Raw genomic sequence first — 19,711 nt, forward strand, 5'->3', positions numbered from 1 at the left:
AAGGCTTTATCCTGGCGGCTTACTCGACTTCCGCCCTTCCAGAGGATCAACCGGAATTCGATAAAACACGCGCTTTCTCTTATCGTTTTAAAATCCTTGGGTCATCGTCGAGATCTTTCCGAAAATCCCCTTTTTTCCTCCAACGATTCAACCGACTTTCCTTCCATATCTCACCCATCTAGGATGATACGATATTTTTTGTAGGCTGTTCGAAAATTATCGAAAATAGCAGGTGGAATGGATTAAATTTCGATAAGATATAGTATTTAAAATTGAAGTCCAAAAATAGGACAAGTATCGAGGATACGAGAAAAAGTTTCTTGTTCGCGAACGAGAGCGGCGCGAGTCTTTTACCGGCAAACCTGCTGAATGCGAAAAGCCCTGGTAACCCCCGTCGGTCGGCATGGCAACAGCTCTGCGCGTCCCGGCGTCGGGACGTTCGATACTAGACGACGACGACGACGACGACGACGACGACGACGACGACGACGACGACGCCCAAATTCGAAGGATTGGAGGAAAAGAATCAGTAACACGACTCGGTCGAAATTTTCACGCGAATGAAAACAATAATTCGTGTTAAGAGGAAATCAAGCAAAATCAAGAATATTCCGATATCGAATACTCGATCCTTCCCGAGTTTCGTGACAACATCGAGTCGTGGCAACAAGTCGTCGGCGCGACCTTGCTTTTCTCTTCGATGCGAGTCGATCGAAATCTCGAAATTAATTTCGAGAAGAAGATGGATCGTTTCTCTCTTCGTTTTCTTTTTCATTTCTCTACTATCTTTCGGCTATTTATTTTTATCGTCTTTCCCCTCGATTCGTACTTTAACGCAGTGTAAAGTGTGTCAGGTCCGATACCGGATTATAAATAAAGAAAAGAAAAGAAAAAGAGGCGACGAAATGATGTATTTGTCGTTGGTATTTTTAATACAATGGTATCTCGATGACGTCAACTGATAACGAGGTGGTTGAGATCTGTGTGCATCAGAGGTCTTTCAACCGACATACTTCGTCGTCAACGCGAACGAATAAACGCGGCGAGTTTGTTGTCGAAGTAAAATCGCGGAATTGATTTTGTTACTTCGCATACAAAAATATTTATAACTTTTTTTCAATTTTCTCACATCAAAGAGACAAGTAGTCGATCGAGACGAGGCAAGCTTCCGTTTTTATTCCATATCTTCGATCGTTTCTTTTATCTTTATTACCCTTATTACTCTTTGAGAAGGAAGGGCTCCACCACTCCTAGTAGCAGGAGAACAAAATGGAAGGAGATTATCGTTATAAGAAAAACCATTATGGAGGAAGGAAGTGAAAAATTGAAAGGAAACCGGATTACTGCTTCCCCTCATTGGGTATTCTTAAAATTACGAGACGCGTACGTGTGGAATAAATAATACATATAAAGGAGTAGCGACCTCTCTAAATGAATTCTTGTAAAATTTTTCCATCGTGTATCGTTCGTAACGTTATCGAGCGTCGTCAATATTTGCACGATAAGCTTTGCTTTCAGATTACTGGCGAAAAACGTCATCGCGCCGAGTTAAACTTATCCCTTCTGATCGACATCGATATCGCGTCGAAATAATAATATTCGAAATAATAATGAAACTCGTTATTCGTTTCTTTTCAATTAGCCCGTTTTAAAAAAAGAAGCAGCGCGATGGAAAAAAAAAAAGGCCGAGAGAATCGATAGCTCGGAAACAAAGAATGGAAGAAAAACCGTTTGGTCGTCGTCGACAGCGACAGTTCCCTTCGTGTAATCCGTTTAAGCCAAACAACCTCCCAATGGCCGCTAGACACACTCGAGAGGTGAGCGTTCTGGCAGCTCGCCAATGTTCCCGCTTTGAGCTTGATTAGTTTGTAATTGCGCATTGTTTTCCCTTTCTTGGCGGTGAAATAAGACGTCACAGCGAAATAGAGAAGAGAACGAGAAACACACTCCTTACCAACCATCTAAATAAACGAATATATTGGAATCAATTTATTGCGAAATCAATTTATCGAGAAATGAAAAGATTAGTCCTTCTGGAAACGAGAAGAGAAAGAGAGAGAGAAAAACTATAATTCGTACACTCTAGTTTTTCTAGATATCGCGTGCATTCTTCACATTTTCAATCCGGAAAAAATTGGAAACCGAATCGAAAGATGATCGTTTCTTACGACGACGTGACAGACAATCGTTCTCTCATTGCTCCTATTCTCATGAACTTCCGCTCGCGTAATCCCCTCCCCGCATAAGAAGATTAAAAGTTCCGTTAGAAGTGGAACGATCAACGCCGACTTTCCTTTTCAATTTTCCGAAACGAGAGAGCGCGTTGGCGGAGGTGTTCGCCCCCCTCCTTCCCCTCCCCATCCGTGTACTTTTCGCGTTCAGAGGGAACGGGAGGGAAAAGTTGTTGGCGTATCGATTCGCGAGCGACGTCGACGTCGAGTATTGGCACACGGGACGGTCATCGAACTTGGAAAGGAAGTTCTGGCGAAACGGAGCGACGACACGCCGCGATGCTCTCGCTTCTCTGTCCACGAGAGCGGTGGCAACCTTCGTGTGGTGCTTTTTATTCGCGTTCCACCTGTCGCATTGTATTCGAGGTGGCGTGAACGGACGAAACGCGTGGCGCGAGACAAAATGCGATTGGCACCTAGTAGAGAAAGAAGAATATCCTCTTCCCTTCCCCTTTCCTCCCCGCGACGAAGAACGGACGAGGCAAAAAAGGAGACGACCGACGACCGCCACAGGCTTTTCACTCACGTGGCGAATGAAAGTAGCTTTTCGAGCGCTGACACGAGCGCCAATCGTGCGACACGGATATTCGATTTCCACGGGAAGGAAGGAAAGGGACACCTGCCCAATTCCCACGTCGTCCGAAACGCATCGCGAATGTCACGCTTTCGAACGGGATTTCGTCGTCTCGTTTTCTCACACCGCGCGCGCTACCTAATCGATTGCTCTCTTCGATTCCACGATCGACTTCCACGAAACGACTTCGACGAATGTTCCTCCCCCCCCCCTTTTTTTTTCTTTTTTGTTTACGCGTTCATCGATAAAGTTTCGATTTCGGAAAGTTTTTTCGGGAGGAATAAAAATTGCGGCGAACGGTGCACGCGATTGGGCGGAAAGATTATGCGAACGATCATAGGATGAATTTCATCGGGGCCATTAGGAATGAAATCAAAGCCCGTAGAAACTACCGAGACGCCTTCCGCGGCGAATGAAACCGGTTTTTAACCGCCCGCCCGATCTTTTAGCCACTGTTGGCGCGCGTATGTTGGCCGCGCGTATTCTGTTCTCGCCGCGTCCGAGAGCCAATCGCATGTACCGTTGCACGTGCAACTCCATCCGTGACATATTTTAAGACGAAGAAGCTCGTTGTATCTCGTCACTCGTCGCATAAATTTGTACCGTCCCGACACGTTACGACTCGCCACTCTGCTTCCAACAAATCGCTCCCTTGCACCCTCCCACCCCTCCCTCCTTTTTTCTCCCCGATTCTTCCCCTCCCCCTTCCCTTCCTATCTAAATAATCCATTGCTCGCTCGCGCGCGCAAAATCTCGTTCGTAGAATCGGGATTTCCAGCATGCAGAAAAATCGAGGGGCCGCGAAACGATGCCGCTCGCGATGATATCGCGGACTCCCTCCCCCTCAGAGTTGGAGAACAAAAGGGGTGAAAGTTTTTCTCGCCCCTTTGCCAAACTCGCTCGCTCGCTCTCTTTGCCCTTCCCTGCTTGCTCTTAACCTTTGCACACAGGCAGAAGTTCCTTTTTTCTTTTTCCTCCCTCCGAGGGGTTGAGTCACGCGAAACTCCCGCGCTCGACCACCCGGTTTACCACCACCCTCCCTCGCGTCGCGTTAATTAATATAAAAAGGGGCTCGTGTATGCTTTCACGCTCGCTTTTAATTCTTTACTTCTCGATAGGCGATCGAACAGAAGCGAAATGAGAGAGCGTTCTTTCGATCGGGAGCGATGGGGAAAATAGTTCGATAATTTATCGTTTAAAACGTAATAATAATAAAAATAATAATAATGGCGAATTATATTGTAGCGGCCGCTTTTTTTATATAAAAAGCGGGTCAATTATAATATAGTTAATGAGTAAATGTTACTCAAGCATTTTAACAAGTAATTATTTAAAGTAACTTTATTCGAAATTTTTATATTTAAATTTTACGTTTTCAACGGCTATCTCCGTCTTTCCTTTGATTTTCCATCCGATATTCGCGCATGCGTCGATCGATTATCAATTCAAACGTATGAGTCAACTCGTTTATTAGCATTACGTGAAAAGGCGTGTAAACGGCGCTGATCGTCGTCGAGGAAAAAAGACCGCATCCCTGCGGAACGAAAGAGCGAGAAAACCGCCAAAATCATTTCTCTCGTTTCTCTAAAGAAGGATTTTTCAATTCGATCGTACATCTTCGCGTCCTCGAGAGATCGATTTCCCTTGATCTGATCGGTTCCGATTTCTCGATTTCTACCCATTGTTACGTAAACTTACTCGTTACGTGCGCGATAAATAATTGATGAATCATGCGAGCCTTGGATTTTTTTAAAGTCGCGATCGAAAATTAAAATTGGATTACCTTTGGATTACACGGGCGCAGATAAGATTGGAAGAGTGGTGTGATACGCGTACGGAGAAATATGTGACTGTGCAACTGTGTGCGTGGGGGAAACGTCATATCGACAACATGCGGGTCTTTCACTGTTTCACCCAACACCGTTGTTTACGACCGGGTGCTCGGCGAGCGAATCGAAACAGCTGTTTTGATGTCGACGAGGGCCGATTGATTATGCAAATTTATATTTTATCGTCGAATACGTTACATCTTCGATAAATAAATACGACGCGTGTTACATTATTTTTAGCGCGGGCTAAATAAATGTTTATCGTGTAACAAGCAAGAGGGAACAAAATGGTTTTCTCCACGATATCATTGAGCTAATATTTAATCTTAGCGGAGCGAAAAGAACGATGGACACGACGTTTCTTTCACGCTCGAACATTATCTCGAATATAGTTTGCCACTGGGTGAACTTGGGATTAAAGGAAAGAAGAGGAAACGCAAATCCGTTTCTTTTTCTTTTCTCCTTTTTCTAGCGTTAATTTATCTCGAACATCGAACATCCAAGTGGATGAACAACTTGGGATTAAAGTGGAAGAGGAAACGCGAATCCGATCGTTTATCGTTGGCGATGGAATCGAGGATAAATCGACGACGACGTTTTCAACTCGTGCATACACGTTTCAAACCGAAGCCACTTTTCGCGACAAATAACGCGGAGTAGAGGTAAGCGTATCCGGGAAGTTTGGGCCATTGAACCGAGTTACCAGCAGAGTACAATGAGCGACAGAAGCGTGGACGACTGTCGACCAGCCCCATTACCGATTTCTCCGACAGATATGTCTCATTTCCCGCAGGAAATCGAGTCGATGCTTCGTGCCCCTCGAATCGTTATAATTATCCTCTTCCTCCGTTACCAGACTTCAACCAATAAATTTTTCATCGAAAAAGAGTAAGGCTAGAGAGAGAGAATAATAATCTGGATCGATAAACGTACACGAATCCACTCCCATAACCAAACCACACATAATGCAAAAAAAGATCGCATGTACGAGCTACGTTAAAATGTTAGCCATTACTTAAAGAACGTTCGTTCGACCTTCTATGTTACGAATAAACGAAGCAGAAATGACGTGGAACTGGTCTATATGAAATACATAGGATATAGAGAGCAAGGGGCAGAGCGGGGCACGAGTCGCTCTTCGTGCTGGTGTCATAACACGGTGGTGTACAATGACATCTCGCTATTACGAGCCAACGTCGCGTTACACACCACTACTTGTAATTCCTTAATGACTCGGAATGCCGAGTCTTTCTTTCTCTCTTTCTCTTTCTGCTCGAAAGAAGTGAAAGTATCCTCGCGATATACCAACGTCGATGGACTATTACGAGAACGAAAACTCGGCGAAGAATCGTTTCGTGACATCGATCATTCTCCTCTAAAAGAACTAATCTGAATAGATTCGTTTATCCGTTAGGGTTCGTTCGTTGATCGAACGTAAACAGAAATAGAAGGGGGGAGAAGAGGAAGAAGAAAGAGAGGTCGTTACAAACGACTCGTTCGCTCGTTCGATCAGGGCCGTGACGGTAAAGACGACGAGGTCGATTACGTGTTCCAGAAGGACGCCAGAAGGGGAGACACGAGACGAAGGCACACGAGGTGGAAGGAGCCAAGGGGGGAATATAATTCAGCGACTTGGAAGCCGGTTTTCCATAGGCATAGCCTCTATCTCGCGAAACTACTCGCGAACTACGAGCAAGAAGGATGAGTCACGGCTGTATCGCCCGTCCCGTATCACCGTCTCTTTCTCCCTTTTCACCGTGATCGACCACGCGAAAGACGGAGAGAGAAAAAGAAACGAAGGAGGAGGAGGAGGTTAGCCCTCGAGAGATTGCCTACGCGCGATCACTGGAAAATGAAGAGAGAGATTGAAAAACCTACCCTCTCGATTCGTTGCCCTTCCTCCTTTCTTCCCATCCCCTCTCTGCGATCGAAAATAGATCGAAATATTCGATTCGATCTCTCCGGTAAATTCGTTCGCTTTTATCATTTTTTTTTTTATTCCGTCGGTAAAGTAAATAACGTTCGATAATCGCGAAAAGAGCTCGAGATTTATTGGACGTCTCGAGGCCAATTAAAACACCGATCAAAGTTTCCGATCCGTGACGGTTATCGCGCCGCCTGTTCCCGACGAAGACGACGACGACGATTGCTCGAAGATCGAAGAGAGTCCCCCCTCCCCTTCTATATACATTCTATATATATTCTATATATATATATATATATATAGCTATTTCTACGTAACATCACGGTTCGATAATCGGTCGGCTGATAAATCGATCGATCGACCGGCGGCTTCGTAAGTTCATTGCTAGGTCGGGACACGTGTGCAATTGCACGGGCTAAATGAACCGCTTAGAAGCAACAGTTGGACGATCTCCATATTCTCGCCGTCGGCCGGATAAATTGAATGTATTTATCGATTCTAACGACTACGTCTTGCTCTCGAAGAGGGATTGTTCGATGTTTCTTCTTCGATTGACCGATATTATTCCACACGGGATAAGATAGAGAGAAAAAGGGGCGGAGGGGGGGATTAGGAAAAATAAAATATCCCGGTAAAGTGAGATGAGATTTACTCACCTCTGCGAGAGGTTCCTCCTTGGTGACGTCTCCATTCTTGGGCGCTTCTTCGCGGGCAGGCTTGTTCTTATCCTTCTTGCTGAAGCTGATCGACCTGAAGGACCACTTTTTCTTCATCTATGAACGAGGAAATACGGTATCGATAATGATCGAATGATCTCATTACGCGCGATACTGGGTACGTGCCTTATTTTTCTAATTCGCGCGACACGAGTAGAGAGATCCGCATTTTTTTTTTTTTTTCGATTGATTCATCGCGTTTTTTGTCGCAAACGTTTCTCTCGCAAACGTCTCTTTTTACACACCTTCCCCTCTCTCTCTTGCTCACGCAATAATACGTTGCATAATATACGCGTTACGCGCTCACAGATTAAAGCAGATTGATGAAAGCAGGGAAAGGGATATGGATCTCACCTTTTCCTTCTTCTTCGTTTCCTTATTGTCTGGAGAAGTGGCAGTGTTTGGAGTGGACGCTTCTGTCGGCGTTGTGATCTCTGCCGTTTCCGCGGGAGATTCTCCGCCCGACTCTTGCTTCGTTTCCTTTACCTCTTCTTGCTGGAACAAACGAAATTTGTGGATGATCGAACCGTGTTCTCTCTCTCTCTCTCTCTCTCTCTCTCTCTCTCTCTCTCTCTCTCTACACGCGCGCAATTCTGGTATTAGAATTTAAAGAAAAAGAAACGCGAAGGGGATCGAAAAATCGAGCAATCGGTTGGAAGATTGGGTTATCTCGTTCGTTTCGAATATACGCACCTCTCCTTGATTTTACGCTACATAAATTTAACAATCGCGCAACGTGTACGTGATCGAATACATTTTTTTGTTTTATAGGTGCAACGCGATATTCGCGCAAATTACTCTTTTTAACGGTTGGACGGAGAACAAAGCCGGAATAAAATACGAGTTGGAAGTAGATCCATAAAAATTAGCGAGCTCCGTGGAATTTCGTCATTTGTCACGGTTGTGCGAACCGCGGCCGAACGATTGCATCACCATCACCGCGTGCCACGCGATTCCATTTTTTTCCCACCCATCGACGAATAATCTATCTCTCTCTCACTCCCTCCCTCTCTCTCTCTCTTTCGTGTCATAAATATATTATATTTATATATATATATATATACACCGTATAGCATCGCGTTCAATCATACATCGCGGCCTTTTTTCGACCTTCCACCTAACCTTTTTATTTTTTTTTTTTTTACAATTCTTGAAGAAACTTTTATTCAACTAGGCATCCTCATTCGATCCGGGAAAGCATCGTACGAATATCGCAGGTCGGTTATCAATCCTAGCCTCGTCTTTGTTCTTCGAAGTAACCTTCTCTCTCTCTCTCTCTCTCTCTCTCTCTCTCTATCTATCTATCTATCTATCTATCTATCTATCTATCTATCTCGCTCGCTCGCTGGCTCGCTGTTAGCTACCTCGAGATGGCTAAAACGGAGAGGAGAAAAATCGGAGGTTGATCGGGGTGGATCGACGGAGGCGCGCTCTGGCGGCCGCGAGATTTATCTCTGTGAGTGAGACAGTTGCGGTTAGGACGTATAATACGGGACGAAACCGCGAAAATCTCGGATTACGAAGAAGGATCTCAGTGGTTCTCCGTACGGCCAATTATACGCGTACACGATTACAACAAATACGACTCGTAACGTGTACTGCCTTCTGTTTCGATCTTTCGATCTTTCCCCGAGTTAAAAATCGGATAAACGAAATAACAATAGAAGCGAGCTTGGCGACGTAAATTTCGATCGAATGGAGAACGAGATATATGTATATATATGTGTGTATATATATATATATATATACACACACACACACACACGTTATTTTCAACGTTCCCGATCACGATTCCAATCGAACGGAATACGGCGAACCGGGCATTGTTTGCCGCGTTGTTCGTCGAAGGCCGGGTCTCGTCTTTGCCGTGCTGCGATACCGTAAACACTAGCCGACTTTATTATCGATGCAAATCCTCCGGAACAATTCCACTTGACCGTTTATACGTTTCATGTGCTACTAATAAACGAGTTAACTCGTACGCTCGAGATTGATAATCGAAGAAGGGTACGCGATAGTATTCTTGTCATCCATCGAAATCGATATAATCGAGATCGAGGCATAGGCGATTATTAGAAAATCGAAGGAAAATACGATACGCAGAGTTGGGCGCGTTAAATAAGTTAGTTGAAAATTTCGAATAATAAGTTGCTTCGTGTGATTATTTATTAAAATGAGCGAATAATATATTTATAAATTGATCCGCTTTTCGTATAGTTTGGTATTATTATTATTTATATTTATTATTTATTTTATTATTTATTATTATATTGTTTTAAATGAAAAATATATTTATATATTTATATATTGTTTTATATTTTATTATTTATTATTATTATTGCTTCAAACGATAAATTATCGCGAAGTAACTTTTTATTCGTAACTTCGACTGTTGATGATACGTTTCGAATGAGGAAACAGAACCTTCCATGCATTTTTCTATTATGTAAATATCCGGTTATTTTTATTGTTGCCGGCCGTGCAGGAGGACGCACGCGTTGGATATATCCTCGCGGGATCGCGGCTGATACCGTGGAGAAAGGAAAGGAAAGGGAAGATGGCCGGGTAGGCTACGTGGCAGCAGAAACGAAGAGGCAAAAATCCCGGCGATACCTCGGCCTTACCGCGGTTTACCGAGCTTTTGAAAATTTTTTCCTCCGAAACGACGGACGAAAAAAAGGAGAAACGCATTTTAATCAAAAATTAGAACGTTGGTATTTTTATGTAGCGCGCAACGAGCAAGCAAGGATTGAATATTCATCGAAAGATGCATAGGATCGCGTTATAAATAAAAGAATGTATCCGAATGATTTATGCACGAGTTAATATATTGAAAGGTGTATATGTACGTACGAGGCGAGGTAGACCTTACACGCGCTGGCTCCATGCAAAAATTCGCGTTTGTCGATCGAACGGTATCGGCATACGAAGAAATGGCCGGTTCGAGGACATCGCGAAGGACGGGGCTCGATGCAGGTGCAGTTTTTCTGCGACGAATTCCACGTGGCTGAATCATCCACTAGCCTAGCTAAGCGAAATCTCCCGCTTGTTTTCGGCGAAATCTCATTTAACCGCGTCACGTTATTATATATTACGATGTATTATATACGACGATTCGGGAAGAAACGAGAATTTTTGACGATCGAGTATAATTATATGGCTTCTCGCGTTCGATGATAGGAAAAATTTAATAGTTGAACTTGCGAATAAAACTTACTTGGATAATGGCAAATAACTATAGCATTAAACGGCCAAGATATTATATGAAAAGAGGATCGATTATAATATCTACGAATAAATATTATTCGAGCATTTTAATAAATAATTATTTAAAGTAACTTTGTTCGAAATTTTTTAACCGATTATTTTTTTCAATGGATTAATGCCCAATTTTGCTCGCGTTTAATCTCGAAATTGGCGAAGATCCTTTTTCTCTAATCGCGAGAGGAACTGGTGAAAAAGTTGTGCGCACGCGCGAGCGAGAAATATCGAAGGAGGGGGAACGGACTGTATCGTCGGTACGCATGCACGCATGCACACAGCTCGTCCAGAAAAGATTCGATGGAATTCGAATGGCACGCAGTTTTAATTAGCAGAGACAAACAGATGAGTCGCGTCTCGTATTAATTAATAAACCGAGTCGGTAGGGGGAGCACGATGATTCACGCAGAAAGCGCTTTTCTCGAGATGCTTTTGCGCTACATAAGCCGGGCGCGTTTAAAACATCGCGTGTTCCTCGGCGATCCGCCGGCCTATCCGGCCGAATAAAACGCGCTATCGGCGTGGAATTCAGGTCACTCGGTAACTCGGCGTTACGTACACTTTTGCGAACTCTCTCCCCACCCGATAAAAAAAAAAATTCCGATCGAAAGAGAAGAGGAGGGCGAATCCTGCTGGATAACTCCGATGGATAAAGCAAAACACCGATGGAATATCATAAACGTAAAAGAGGCAGGTGTTCGACGGCCCGGCTGCAACGTTGCACCTGTCTCTCTCTCTCCCTCTCTCTCCCTCCCGATCCAAGATTTCTACGAGATTTCGCGAACAGATATCGCGAGAGAAGATTTTGCAAATGTCCACGCGTAATTGGGGAGTTAGGTATGCGGAGCAGGTAATATGTATTTACGTTTACGATTACAGTTACAGTTCGCGACGCGAAACGGTATTCTCTCTCTCTCTCTCTCTCTCTCTCTCTCTCTCTCTCTCTCTCTCTCTCTTTCTTCTACAAAAATTCAACTTAGTTTCTACGAATCGATCCAACTGCGTAATATCTCGGCGGTAAACCGAAGGTTGCCTCGATCGATGTTGCGGGATCGATAACACGATTTACGGAGAATGAACGCGCGCGGTTTCTTTGGGGTTCGCGCGTGAAAGCGAGATCGAGAAATTGATATATCGAGTCCTATATATATATATATATATATGTATCGAAAGATTTCCACGCGAAATCAACGTACGAAGGGAGAGAACACTTTCGTTCTCGCGTCGAATAAAATCGTTCCAATTTACTTGTGCCTCGAGTCGAGTGGATCTAGGCGAACCGTTACACACCTCTGGAAAGATCGCTATCCTGCTTTCGTTAAGTGGCACAATGGGCGTTCTCCGCGTGTAAAAATACACTTTTCCAGGAAATTGAATGCACGCCTTTCTCGCAACGATTTTATCGCGTAACTCGCTCGGTCTAGAAATGCGCTCGCGATCGATAATAACGTCCCGACTATTATTCTCGACCAAACGAATTATCAGAGAGATGATGATCGTTGAGAGGTGTGAAAAAAAAAAAAAAAATAGCCGATAACCAGAACTTCTTTTCCTCAATTGTTCCCAATGCTTCGAAGGGGGGACGGAAAAAAAAATGGAAGAAAGAGGAGCGATCTTCGCGCTCGTTCCATCTCTGTTCCAACGTGCTCGTTACCGTATCTAGCGCATGACAGCTGTCGGGGTTGCTCAATCGAGGAAATATCAAGTTTCGTCTAGCTTGGAGCATTTCGATATACAGTGACACGCTTATGCGATTCGACGAGAGCGACAGTTGAAACTTTCGATGGTACGAGGAGGGGAGAGAGAGAGAGAGAGAGAGAGAGAGAGAGAGAGAGAGAGAGAGAGAGAGAGAGAAGCCATCATCGTTGCCCGTCTGTCGTTGACAGCACCTAGAGTTTTTTAAATCTCCGATTTAATTCTCCTCGGAATCGACGTTGAAAATACCGATATACGTACGAAAAATCCTCGTGGTCGTAAATCGATCAGATTTAATAATCGAGCTATAGATTACGTTCCAAGGAAAAAGAGAGAAAAGAAAAAAAAAAATAGTACTCGTGAATCGATCGATAATTCATCGATTCAATTTTAGTTTGATAAATTTCGAGAAAACTTGTCATCGAGATACAGAAAGATATCGAGAATAGAGAATTTGTTAGAGCGTAGAAAAAAAGGAGGAGGAGGAGGAGGAGGAGAAGAAGAAGAAACATACCTGCTCTTTGTCTTTCTCTTTTTCCGTGGCATCGTCTTTATCTTTGTCCTTATCCTCGGGAACGTCCGTGTGCGGCGCTATACCATTGGTAGTAGGCTTGGTGTCGGTCTCCTCGATCCTCTCCAGCTTGCCATCGCCAGGTGCGGCAGCATCCCCGACACCACCGTCGGCGGGCAACCCCTCCTTCTTCGGAGTCGTTGTTATATCCACGGACCTTCTGCTCTGTCTCGCTCCCATCTTTCCTCTTTTTGCCTCTCTAGCCCCTTCTGCTCGCCTGTCCCTCTCGCTCGCGCTCTCCGGATGCTGTAATCAGGTGTCGTGCGTCCAATAAAACTGACCTGCAATCAAAAGCGGCGAAAGTGAGGATGGAGCTGCGAGAGATTGCGAACGATCCAACGTTTCTTGCCTTTCTTTATTGTAAGGTAAGAAAAAAGTAAGGTTCGAAGGGACGCATCATTTATTTTCCGTCTCTATTTTTCATCGAAGGAGAAAGATAATCGCGTACAGGTGCGCCCTCCCTGGCTAGTACAGCGCCAGAGGACAGACGTCTCGCGTACGAAGATCGACGGTTACGCGCAGGCGCGGAGAAGCTTTTTCGCTCCCGTACACGGGACGCACGGATCGTGAAAGAAAGAAATCGCGAAGCGCGCCGATGATAATGAATAATATATGAACTCGCCGCGCGAAAGACAAAGAAAAACAGAGATAGGAGGCTTGGAATAACCAACGGGACACGTTTCGCGATAAAGGAATTCTCCAAGGAATCGTGCATCGAGGCTCTAGAGAGAAATATACACTAGAGGACGAATTGCAATTTGCTCCCTATTTTTTGCTACCATTTGTATTCGATTCGCGTTAGAAAGAAAAATGTCGAAAAAACGGGTATAAAGAAGCTCTCTCTCTCTCTCTTTCTTTCTCTCTCCTTCTCTAATTATCGTCGTAGAAAATAAATGGTTAAAAAGTCGGTTAACGGTTTCGAGGTCGATCCGACGTTTCTTTCACGGCGGAGGAGAGGAAGCGATCCGTTGTATTCGAGCGAGAACCGCAAAAAAACTGGTACGGCGAGGCAAAGTCGAACAACACCAGATCGGATGTATTAGCGCACCACCTAGATGCACCACCTAAAGAGCACGTGGCGTGGCTACGCACCGCTGCCCTCTTCGTACCCACGATGCGTAACGCATCTGGCTCCCTTCTATCAAGATGAAAAATACCCGAGATATCTCTCCTCACAGACTAGTGTAAACGCGGCGCGTATAGCGTGTACTTCTTCTTTTCTTCTGCCAAATTTCGAGATTTTTCGCAGAGAGATTTTTCTTTTCGTCGAGATGTATGGCGAAATCGAATCTCTTCCCGACGATCGAAAACTTACCGAGTATCGAAGTGCGGCGAACGGATCGTTTTCGTCCAAAAATTTTAAAAATTTCGTCGAAACGAAAGAGTCGATTATCAATCGATAAACGATATTTCGAGGTTTTTTTCAAAGGCTAAGGTAACAACAACAATAACAACAACACGACACGACGCGCGCGCATCGCTTTGTCACTGAATAATAGCATTTGTCTCTGGCCAGCCTATTCGCGGTGCATTGCACTTTCCACTCGCGCTCTACCGCTCTACCACGCTTGCGCTAATGCGTTACAAGCTATCGTCTTTTATATACCGGGTGGCTATATACGATACGTTACGGGCGAAATTGACGAGTTTCGTTCGAGAGAAAAATTCAGGCCCATCGGACGACAATAACAATATTTTTCTTATAAAATATTTTCAGTCGAAAGGATACAGTGTATTGATAGGAAAAAATTGGACAAATATTCATGTTTCGTCTCTGTCGAGCGTAGGGAACACGTGCACTTATGAGGATACGGATAAAAAATAGATTTAATACGGGCGAAGATCGAGGCGAGAACACGTGTGTTGAGCTACGTGGTACAGTTCGTGGGAAGTGTGGAATCATCATCCCACAGGAAAAATAGCTTTCCTTTCCTCTCGTAACTCACTTCTCCTACCTACGATTTATCTCTCGCTGACGCTCCTATATTTAGTATATCGACGGCCACGAACTGCAACGAGAGATAAGAAGCAACGAGCGACTCCGTCTCGTTCGATCGCTGCGAAGAAATTACCGCTCGTATTCGTCTTCTCTTACCCGTATTTCAATTCAACGGTACGGAGAGGAACGTCGTTAAATCCATTTATTATTTTCTACGAATTTTTTCCACGAATCAAAAGTAAAAGAATTTCTTTGCTTTACGCGAAATCTTTTTTTTTTTTTTTTTTTTTCGAACTTTTTATGTACACGTACGTTCTTCTTGATTCGAAGCATCTCTTTACTGGCGAAAACTATAGAAAACTGAACTATTGAATACTATAGAAGTCGTAAATCTTTACGCGCTACGTTCGGAATCGCTTGGCGACAAAATGGGAGAGCATGTCACATTCCATTCTTTATCGAAGAATAACGTTGCTGCTTGACTCACCGCTTTACGATTTGCCGCTATCTCGAACCTCTTGTCCCGTTCGAGAGCAAAGTTAAGCCAAATGATACTGGTGAGTAAATATCTGATCCGTGACAATCGAATCCAGTTTGCTTATTTTGGAACGAAATCGCATCTTTTCTATCTTCCTCGTTTTTTCCTTATCGTAAATTTCGTTCGAGAAGAATCGCGTCACAATGATCGAGAAACGGACGGAATAACGACGACTTTGCCTTCAACCGGTCGACTAATTATCTATTCAAACGAACAACAAATAAAACACGTACCGAGATTTCTTTCTGCGGATCCGCTCAATGGATTAATAAGGGCATTCAGAGGTCACTGCCGTCGAAGACTATTAAGGCTTGAACGACGATGTCACGTCAAGATCACCACTGACGTATGTATGAGAAACTAAATTCCAGCGATATAATATAACGCGATATAATATATATATATATATATATATATATATACACACACACATGCACACACATACGCGTGCGACGATTATGCGATTTTCCGGTTGAGATCGGGCAATGAGATTATTTAAAACGACGCTCGAAGCAGCTCGAGATTAAACGCTGAAAAATACGGTGAATTCTCGAGAAAAGATAACACCAAATTTTCAACGTATTTGCTCGATGACTCAGAGAACGTCGTCCGTATCACGAACGTTTAACGGTTAATCACCGATCGAACGCACTTTCACGAATCGTTGAAGATAAAATTGGCGTTAAAAGCCGAGCTAGATTCGGAAGATAAAATTGGCGTTAAAAGCCGAGCTAGATTCGGAAACGCGAATATATTACGTACAACGACAATCGGGATTAATGCGTTAACGTCGTATCGAATCAAGGACATGGGATCGAAAGTTTGCACGTTACGAACGAGTTCTACGAATACGACGTAAGAACACGGCCGAACGTGACACTGGATCGACTAAGCGAATAAGCACACGCGCATCCAGCCGTGTTGGATAGGTTGAATCATTAGCGGTTAAACTGTATCCTACTTCGTATCGAACGAGGAAAGAGGAAAGAAAAAGAGAGAAGGAGAAAGAAAAATACTTTTCCCTGGTTGCATCGCGGCACGGTATGCGTACGAGAGCACCCTCTATTCCGTGCTCGATTCTCACGAGGTAACGGGCTCGAAAGAGGCTTTGTACACCTACTACTTATGTACACCGATCGATCGTCCATTATTTTCACAGGATTAACACGCGTGATACTCGTGACGCGGGGATACCAATGGCGAATAATCGAGGCTGGAAAAAAAGGACATCTGCTCGGTCCGCTCGGTTCTCGAAATTACGAGAATTACGAGCGTGGCTGGAGAGAATGAAGCGAACGTCGCCGGCCCGTATTCAGGCGCGTGTCCCGCATGCGTGAACGGATCCGGCACGGCGCACGTGCGTGCGTACGGAACCGATGAAAACGTTGTCGTAGTAAAGGGCAGAGAAGAAAGCTTGGGCGAGGGAGGGAGGGCGGGTAGGAAAGGAAAGGTGGGGCAGGGCAGGACACAGGATACGAAGGCAGGGATCAAGTGGGCTTAAAAATACACCTATATCCGGAGTAATATGTGCGTCTATTTTTGGTCGAGTCGCGCGCACCGCGTGTTCGCCCTTCGCTTGTGTAAACACCGAGCGGATTTTGCCCGCCAACTCCCTGGTCAAACTCCCTGGAACCCGAGTCGAAAAACACTCGTATAAACAGATGAAAGGAGGAGAGGAGGTGGGCAACGTAAAAGAATCTGGAATGGGAGGGGTTTTCGACGTTTTGAACCATTGACCGATCTTTTCGGAAGAGAGGGTGAAAAACAAAGGAAAAGGACGCGAAAATAAGGGGAGGGAGGAGAGAGAGAGAGAGAGAGAGAGAGAAAAAGGGAGAGAGAGAGTTTTTGGCGAAAAACCGGTCGAGTCGCGAGCCGTTTCAAAAGCACGTCTGCCTAAGCAGTCGGAACAGCTCTTTTCTTCGTTCTTGTAAACGAGAGAAAGGCAGATGTGGGCAAGTTAACGACCCGTTATCGCGTGGATGGCGTGGACTCGCCACTGCTGAAACTGGTTGGCCGTCGATTGCGATGCAAGAAGGGAAAAAGTCGACACGACGCAATCCGAGTCAGAGAGGAGCGGCAAATCGCGAACATTTACCAGTATATGCCAACGCACCTGCGTTCCACGACCGAACACTGTCCGACACATGACGGAGAGGAAATCTGCGCGAACCTACAGACTATCTCCACGCAGATAAATACGCGAAAATCGCAGAAGAGGAAAAAGTTCGAAGGGAAACAACAGGTTAACGTGCATAGACGAACTGGCCTACTAGTCGGATCGACAACATTTTCTCGTATACCTTTCTCCATCGGCTGCCATTCCCCAACCGACAACAATCGCTTCCGTGGAAGCCTTGACTGCGTTTTAAATGCATGGCAGGTAGAGGCCTGCTATGCAAAATCGGCGAAGAGAAGGGAGAAGAAAGGAAGAGAGAGAGAGAGAGAGAGNAGAGAGAGAGAGAGAGAGAGAGAGAGAGAGAGAGAGAGAGAGAGAGAGAAACAGACACGTCGCCTCTGTTTAAGGTACCCGGCTTCTCGTCAAGAACGTATCTCCTTTCTATATCCCTCTCCTTTCTTTTTTTGCCATGGTAACAGTAAATGCTGTATCTCTGCGAGAACGGACAAAGCCTGCGATTTATCTCGTTCCGTCGATTTCTGTGAGGAACGACTGCTTTTCGAGAGAAAACTAAAATTTCTTCTCTACGATTCCTTCCCATTGCAATATTCTCAATACGGAGATTAAAAAGTTTTTGCATGTAACGGATGAAGAAAAACGAGGAATACCACGAGGTCTGACCGATTGCGAGATACCGGTGGGTCGTAGCCAGAAGGAAAGGTCACTGGTTGTCTTGAAATCGTGCGTATGGTCGATCGTTCGGGGGTTAATACCGGCTAGGTAGTGGGAGAAGAAATCAAGATGGCGTAACCGGCCGCTGCTTCTAACGATTGTACGATTGCAAATATGACCGTGACTTTTCGTACAGATCACCGAACGCACGCACATCCCGATCATCGAGATAGTTTTCTTCGACGAAGAAATACACGTCGTTACACGTGGATTCAACGAGAACTCGAAGCGAAACTTTCGTTTCGAACGATTGGAATCGAAAGCCGGGTCCGTACGGTGTACTCGGCTATATCGATTGATGCTGCCCATTTTCAAAATGGCGCGGGGGTATACACTCGAAATCTCATTCGACGCGAACGATTTCCGCCACGCGACTTTTTGACACGAAAATAGGAAAAAAAAATAGCCGATTCGAACAAACGCGCGAACATAATAAGCACGTAGACATGAATCTATAAAGGAAAAAGAAAAAAAGCAACAAAAGTGGACGGTGCAACGAATCAAAGACCGGCGCTGCGAAGACACGTAAATACGAAGACGAGATAAGTAAGAGGCGCGCACAACCGGCGAATAACCGAACGAGAAAACGGCGGAATCGAGAAATGATTCGGGTACTTACCTCGATAGTTGAGGGCGTCGTAAATGGCACGACGAGGTAAAATTTCCCTGTAGAGGAGTGTCTCTCGTCGCTGCTCCACACAAAATACACACTGGATATATTATTCCGAAAGAAGGTGGCGCGGTGGCGGCGGCAGCGGCAGTGACGGTAGCGGGCGTGTAGCACGATGCGTGGCGTCTAGACAGACACAAGAGTACGAGTGATGAAGCGACAACGATGGCAGAGACACGCGAGAATATTTGCTCGGTAGAAGAAAGAAGAAACGAAACACCAAATTCGCCTACGGCCAAGCACAGGCAGCTTTTAGCGGGAGCGCGTTCGCGAACTCATCCACTTGGCTCGGTAACGCGCGACCGACTGGCGAGAGAAGCGGAGGGGAAGTGGCGTCCGTCTGTCCGTTCGACCGTCTTTCTGTCACCAACGTATTGCCCTCTCGTTTTCTCTCTCTTTCTCTCTCTCACATACACACGCACACACTCTCTACTTCTCTCTCATTCTCAACCGCGGGCGTTCAATCTCTTTCCTTTCTTTCTTTCTTTCTTTCTTTCTTTCTTTCTTTCTTTCTTCCTTCCTTCCTTTCTTTCTTCCTTTCTTTCTTTCTTCTTCCTTTCGCTCTATCTCTCTCCCGCTCTTCTCACACTCTCAATCCCTTACTCACTCATTCTTGCTATTTCACTCTTTTGCACTCTCCCATTTCCATAAATCTCGTCTATCCTTTTTCTTTCTCGGTCGAGTTTTTTCCCCTTATTTTTATTTTTTTCCCTTTTCATTTACGTTCTTCTTATGGATATATGCATATATATATATATATATCACTTCAACTTGCAAATCACCGGCAAATATCTACGCGTATACTATCGCCATAACAACATCCGTTTCACATTTGGAAAAACACGAAGAAAATTAATCAAGATACGAATCGAGAGACTCACCCCCGAGACACGAGAGCGACACGAGAAATCGGCA

General features: G+C 44.7%; 1 protein-coding gene across 1 annotated transcript in view; it reads right to left on the reverse strand.

Moving 5' to 3' along the window:
• Positions 1-19,143, reverse strand: part of LOC122720080 (microtubule-associated protein futsch-like) — a 33,432-nt gene extending 14,289 nt beyond the window's left edge. The window contains exons 1-4 of the mRNA XM_043946536.1: positions 18,746-19,143; positions 12,745-13,082; positions 7,629-7,769; positions 7,215-7,331 (exon numbers count right to left, since the gene is read on the reverse strand). Of these exons, the coding sequence (XP_043802471.1) occupies positions 7,215-7,331; positions 7,629-7,769; positions 12,745-12,981 (495 nt within the window). The 5' untranslated portion in view covers positions 12,982-13,082; positions 18,746-19,143. The remainder of the gene's footprint in view (positions 1-7,214; positions 7,332-7,628; positions 7,770-12,744; positions 13,083-18,745) is intronic.
• Positions 19,144-19,711: the final 568 nt, after the last annotated feature.

Source organism: Apis laboriosa, unplaced genomic scaffold, assembly GCF_014066325.1.
Source record: "Apis laboriosa isolate Shangri-la unplaced genomic scaffold, ASM1406632v1 scaffold9_cov152, whole genome shotgun sequence".
NCBI classification, from domain to species: domain Eukaryota; kingdom Metazoa; phylum Arthropoda; class Insecta; order Hymenoptera; family Apidae; genus Apis; species Apis laboriosa.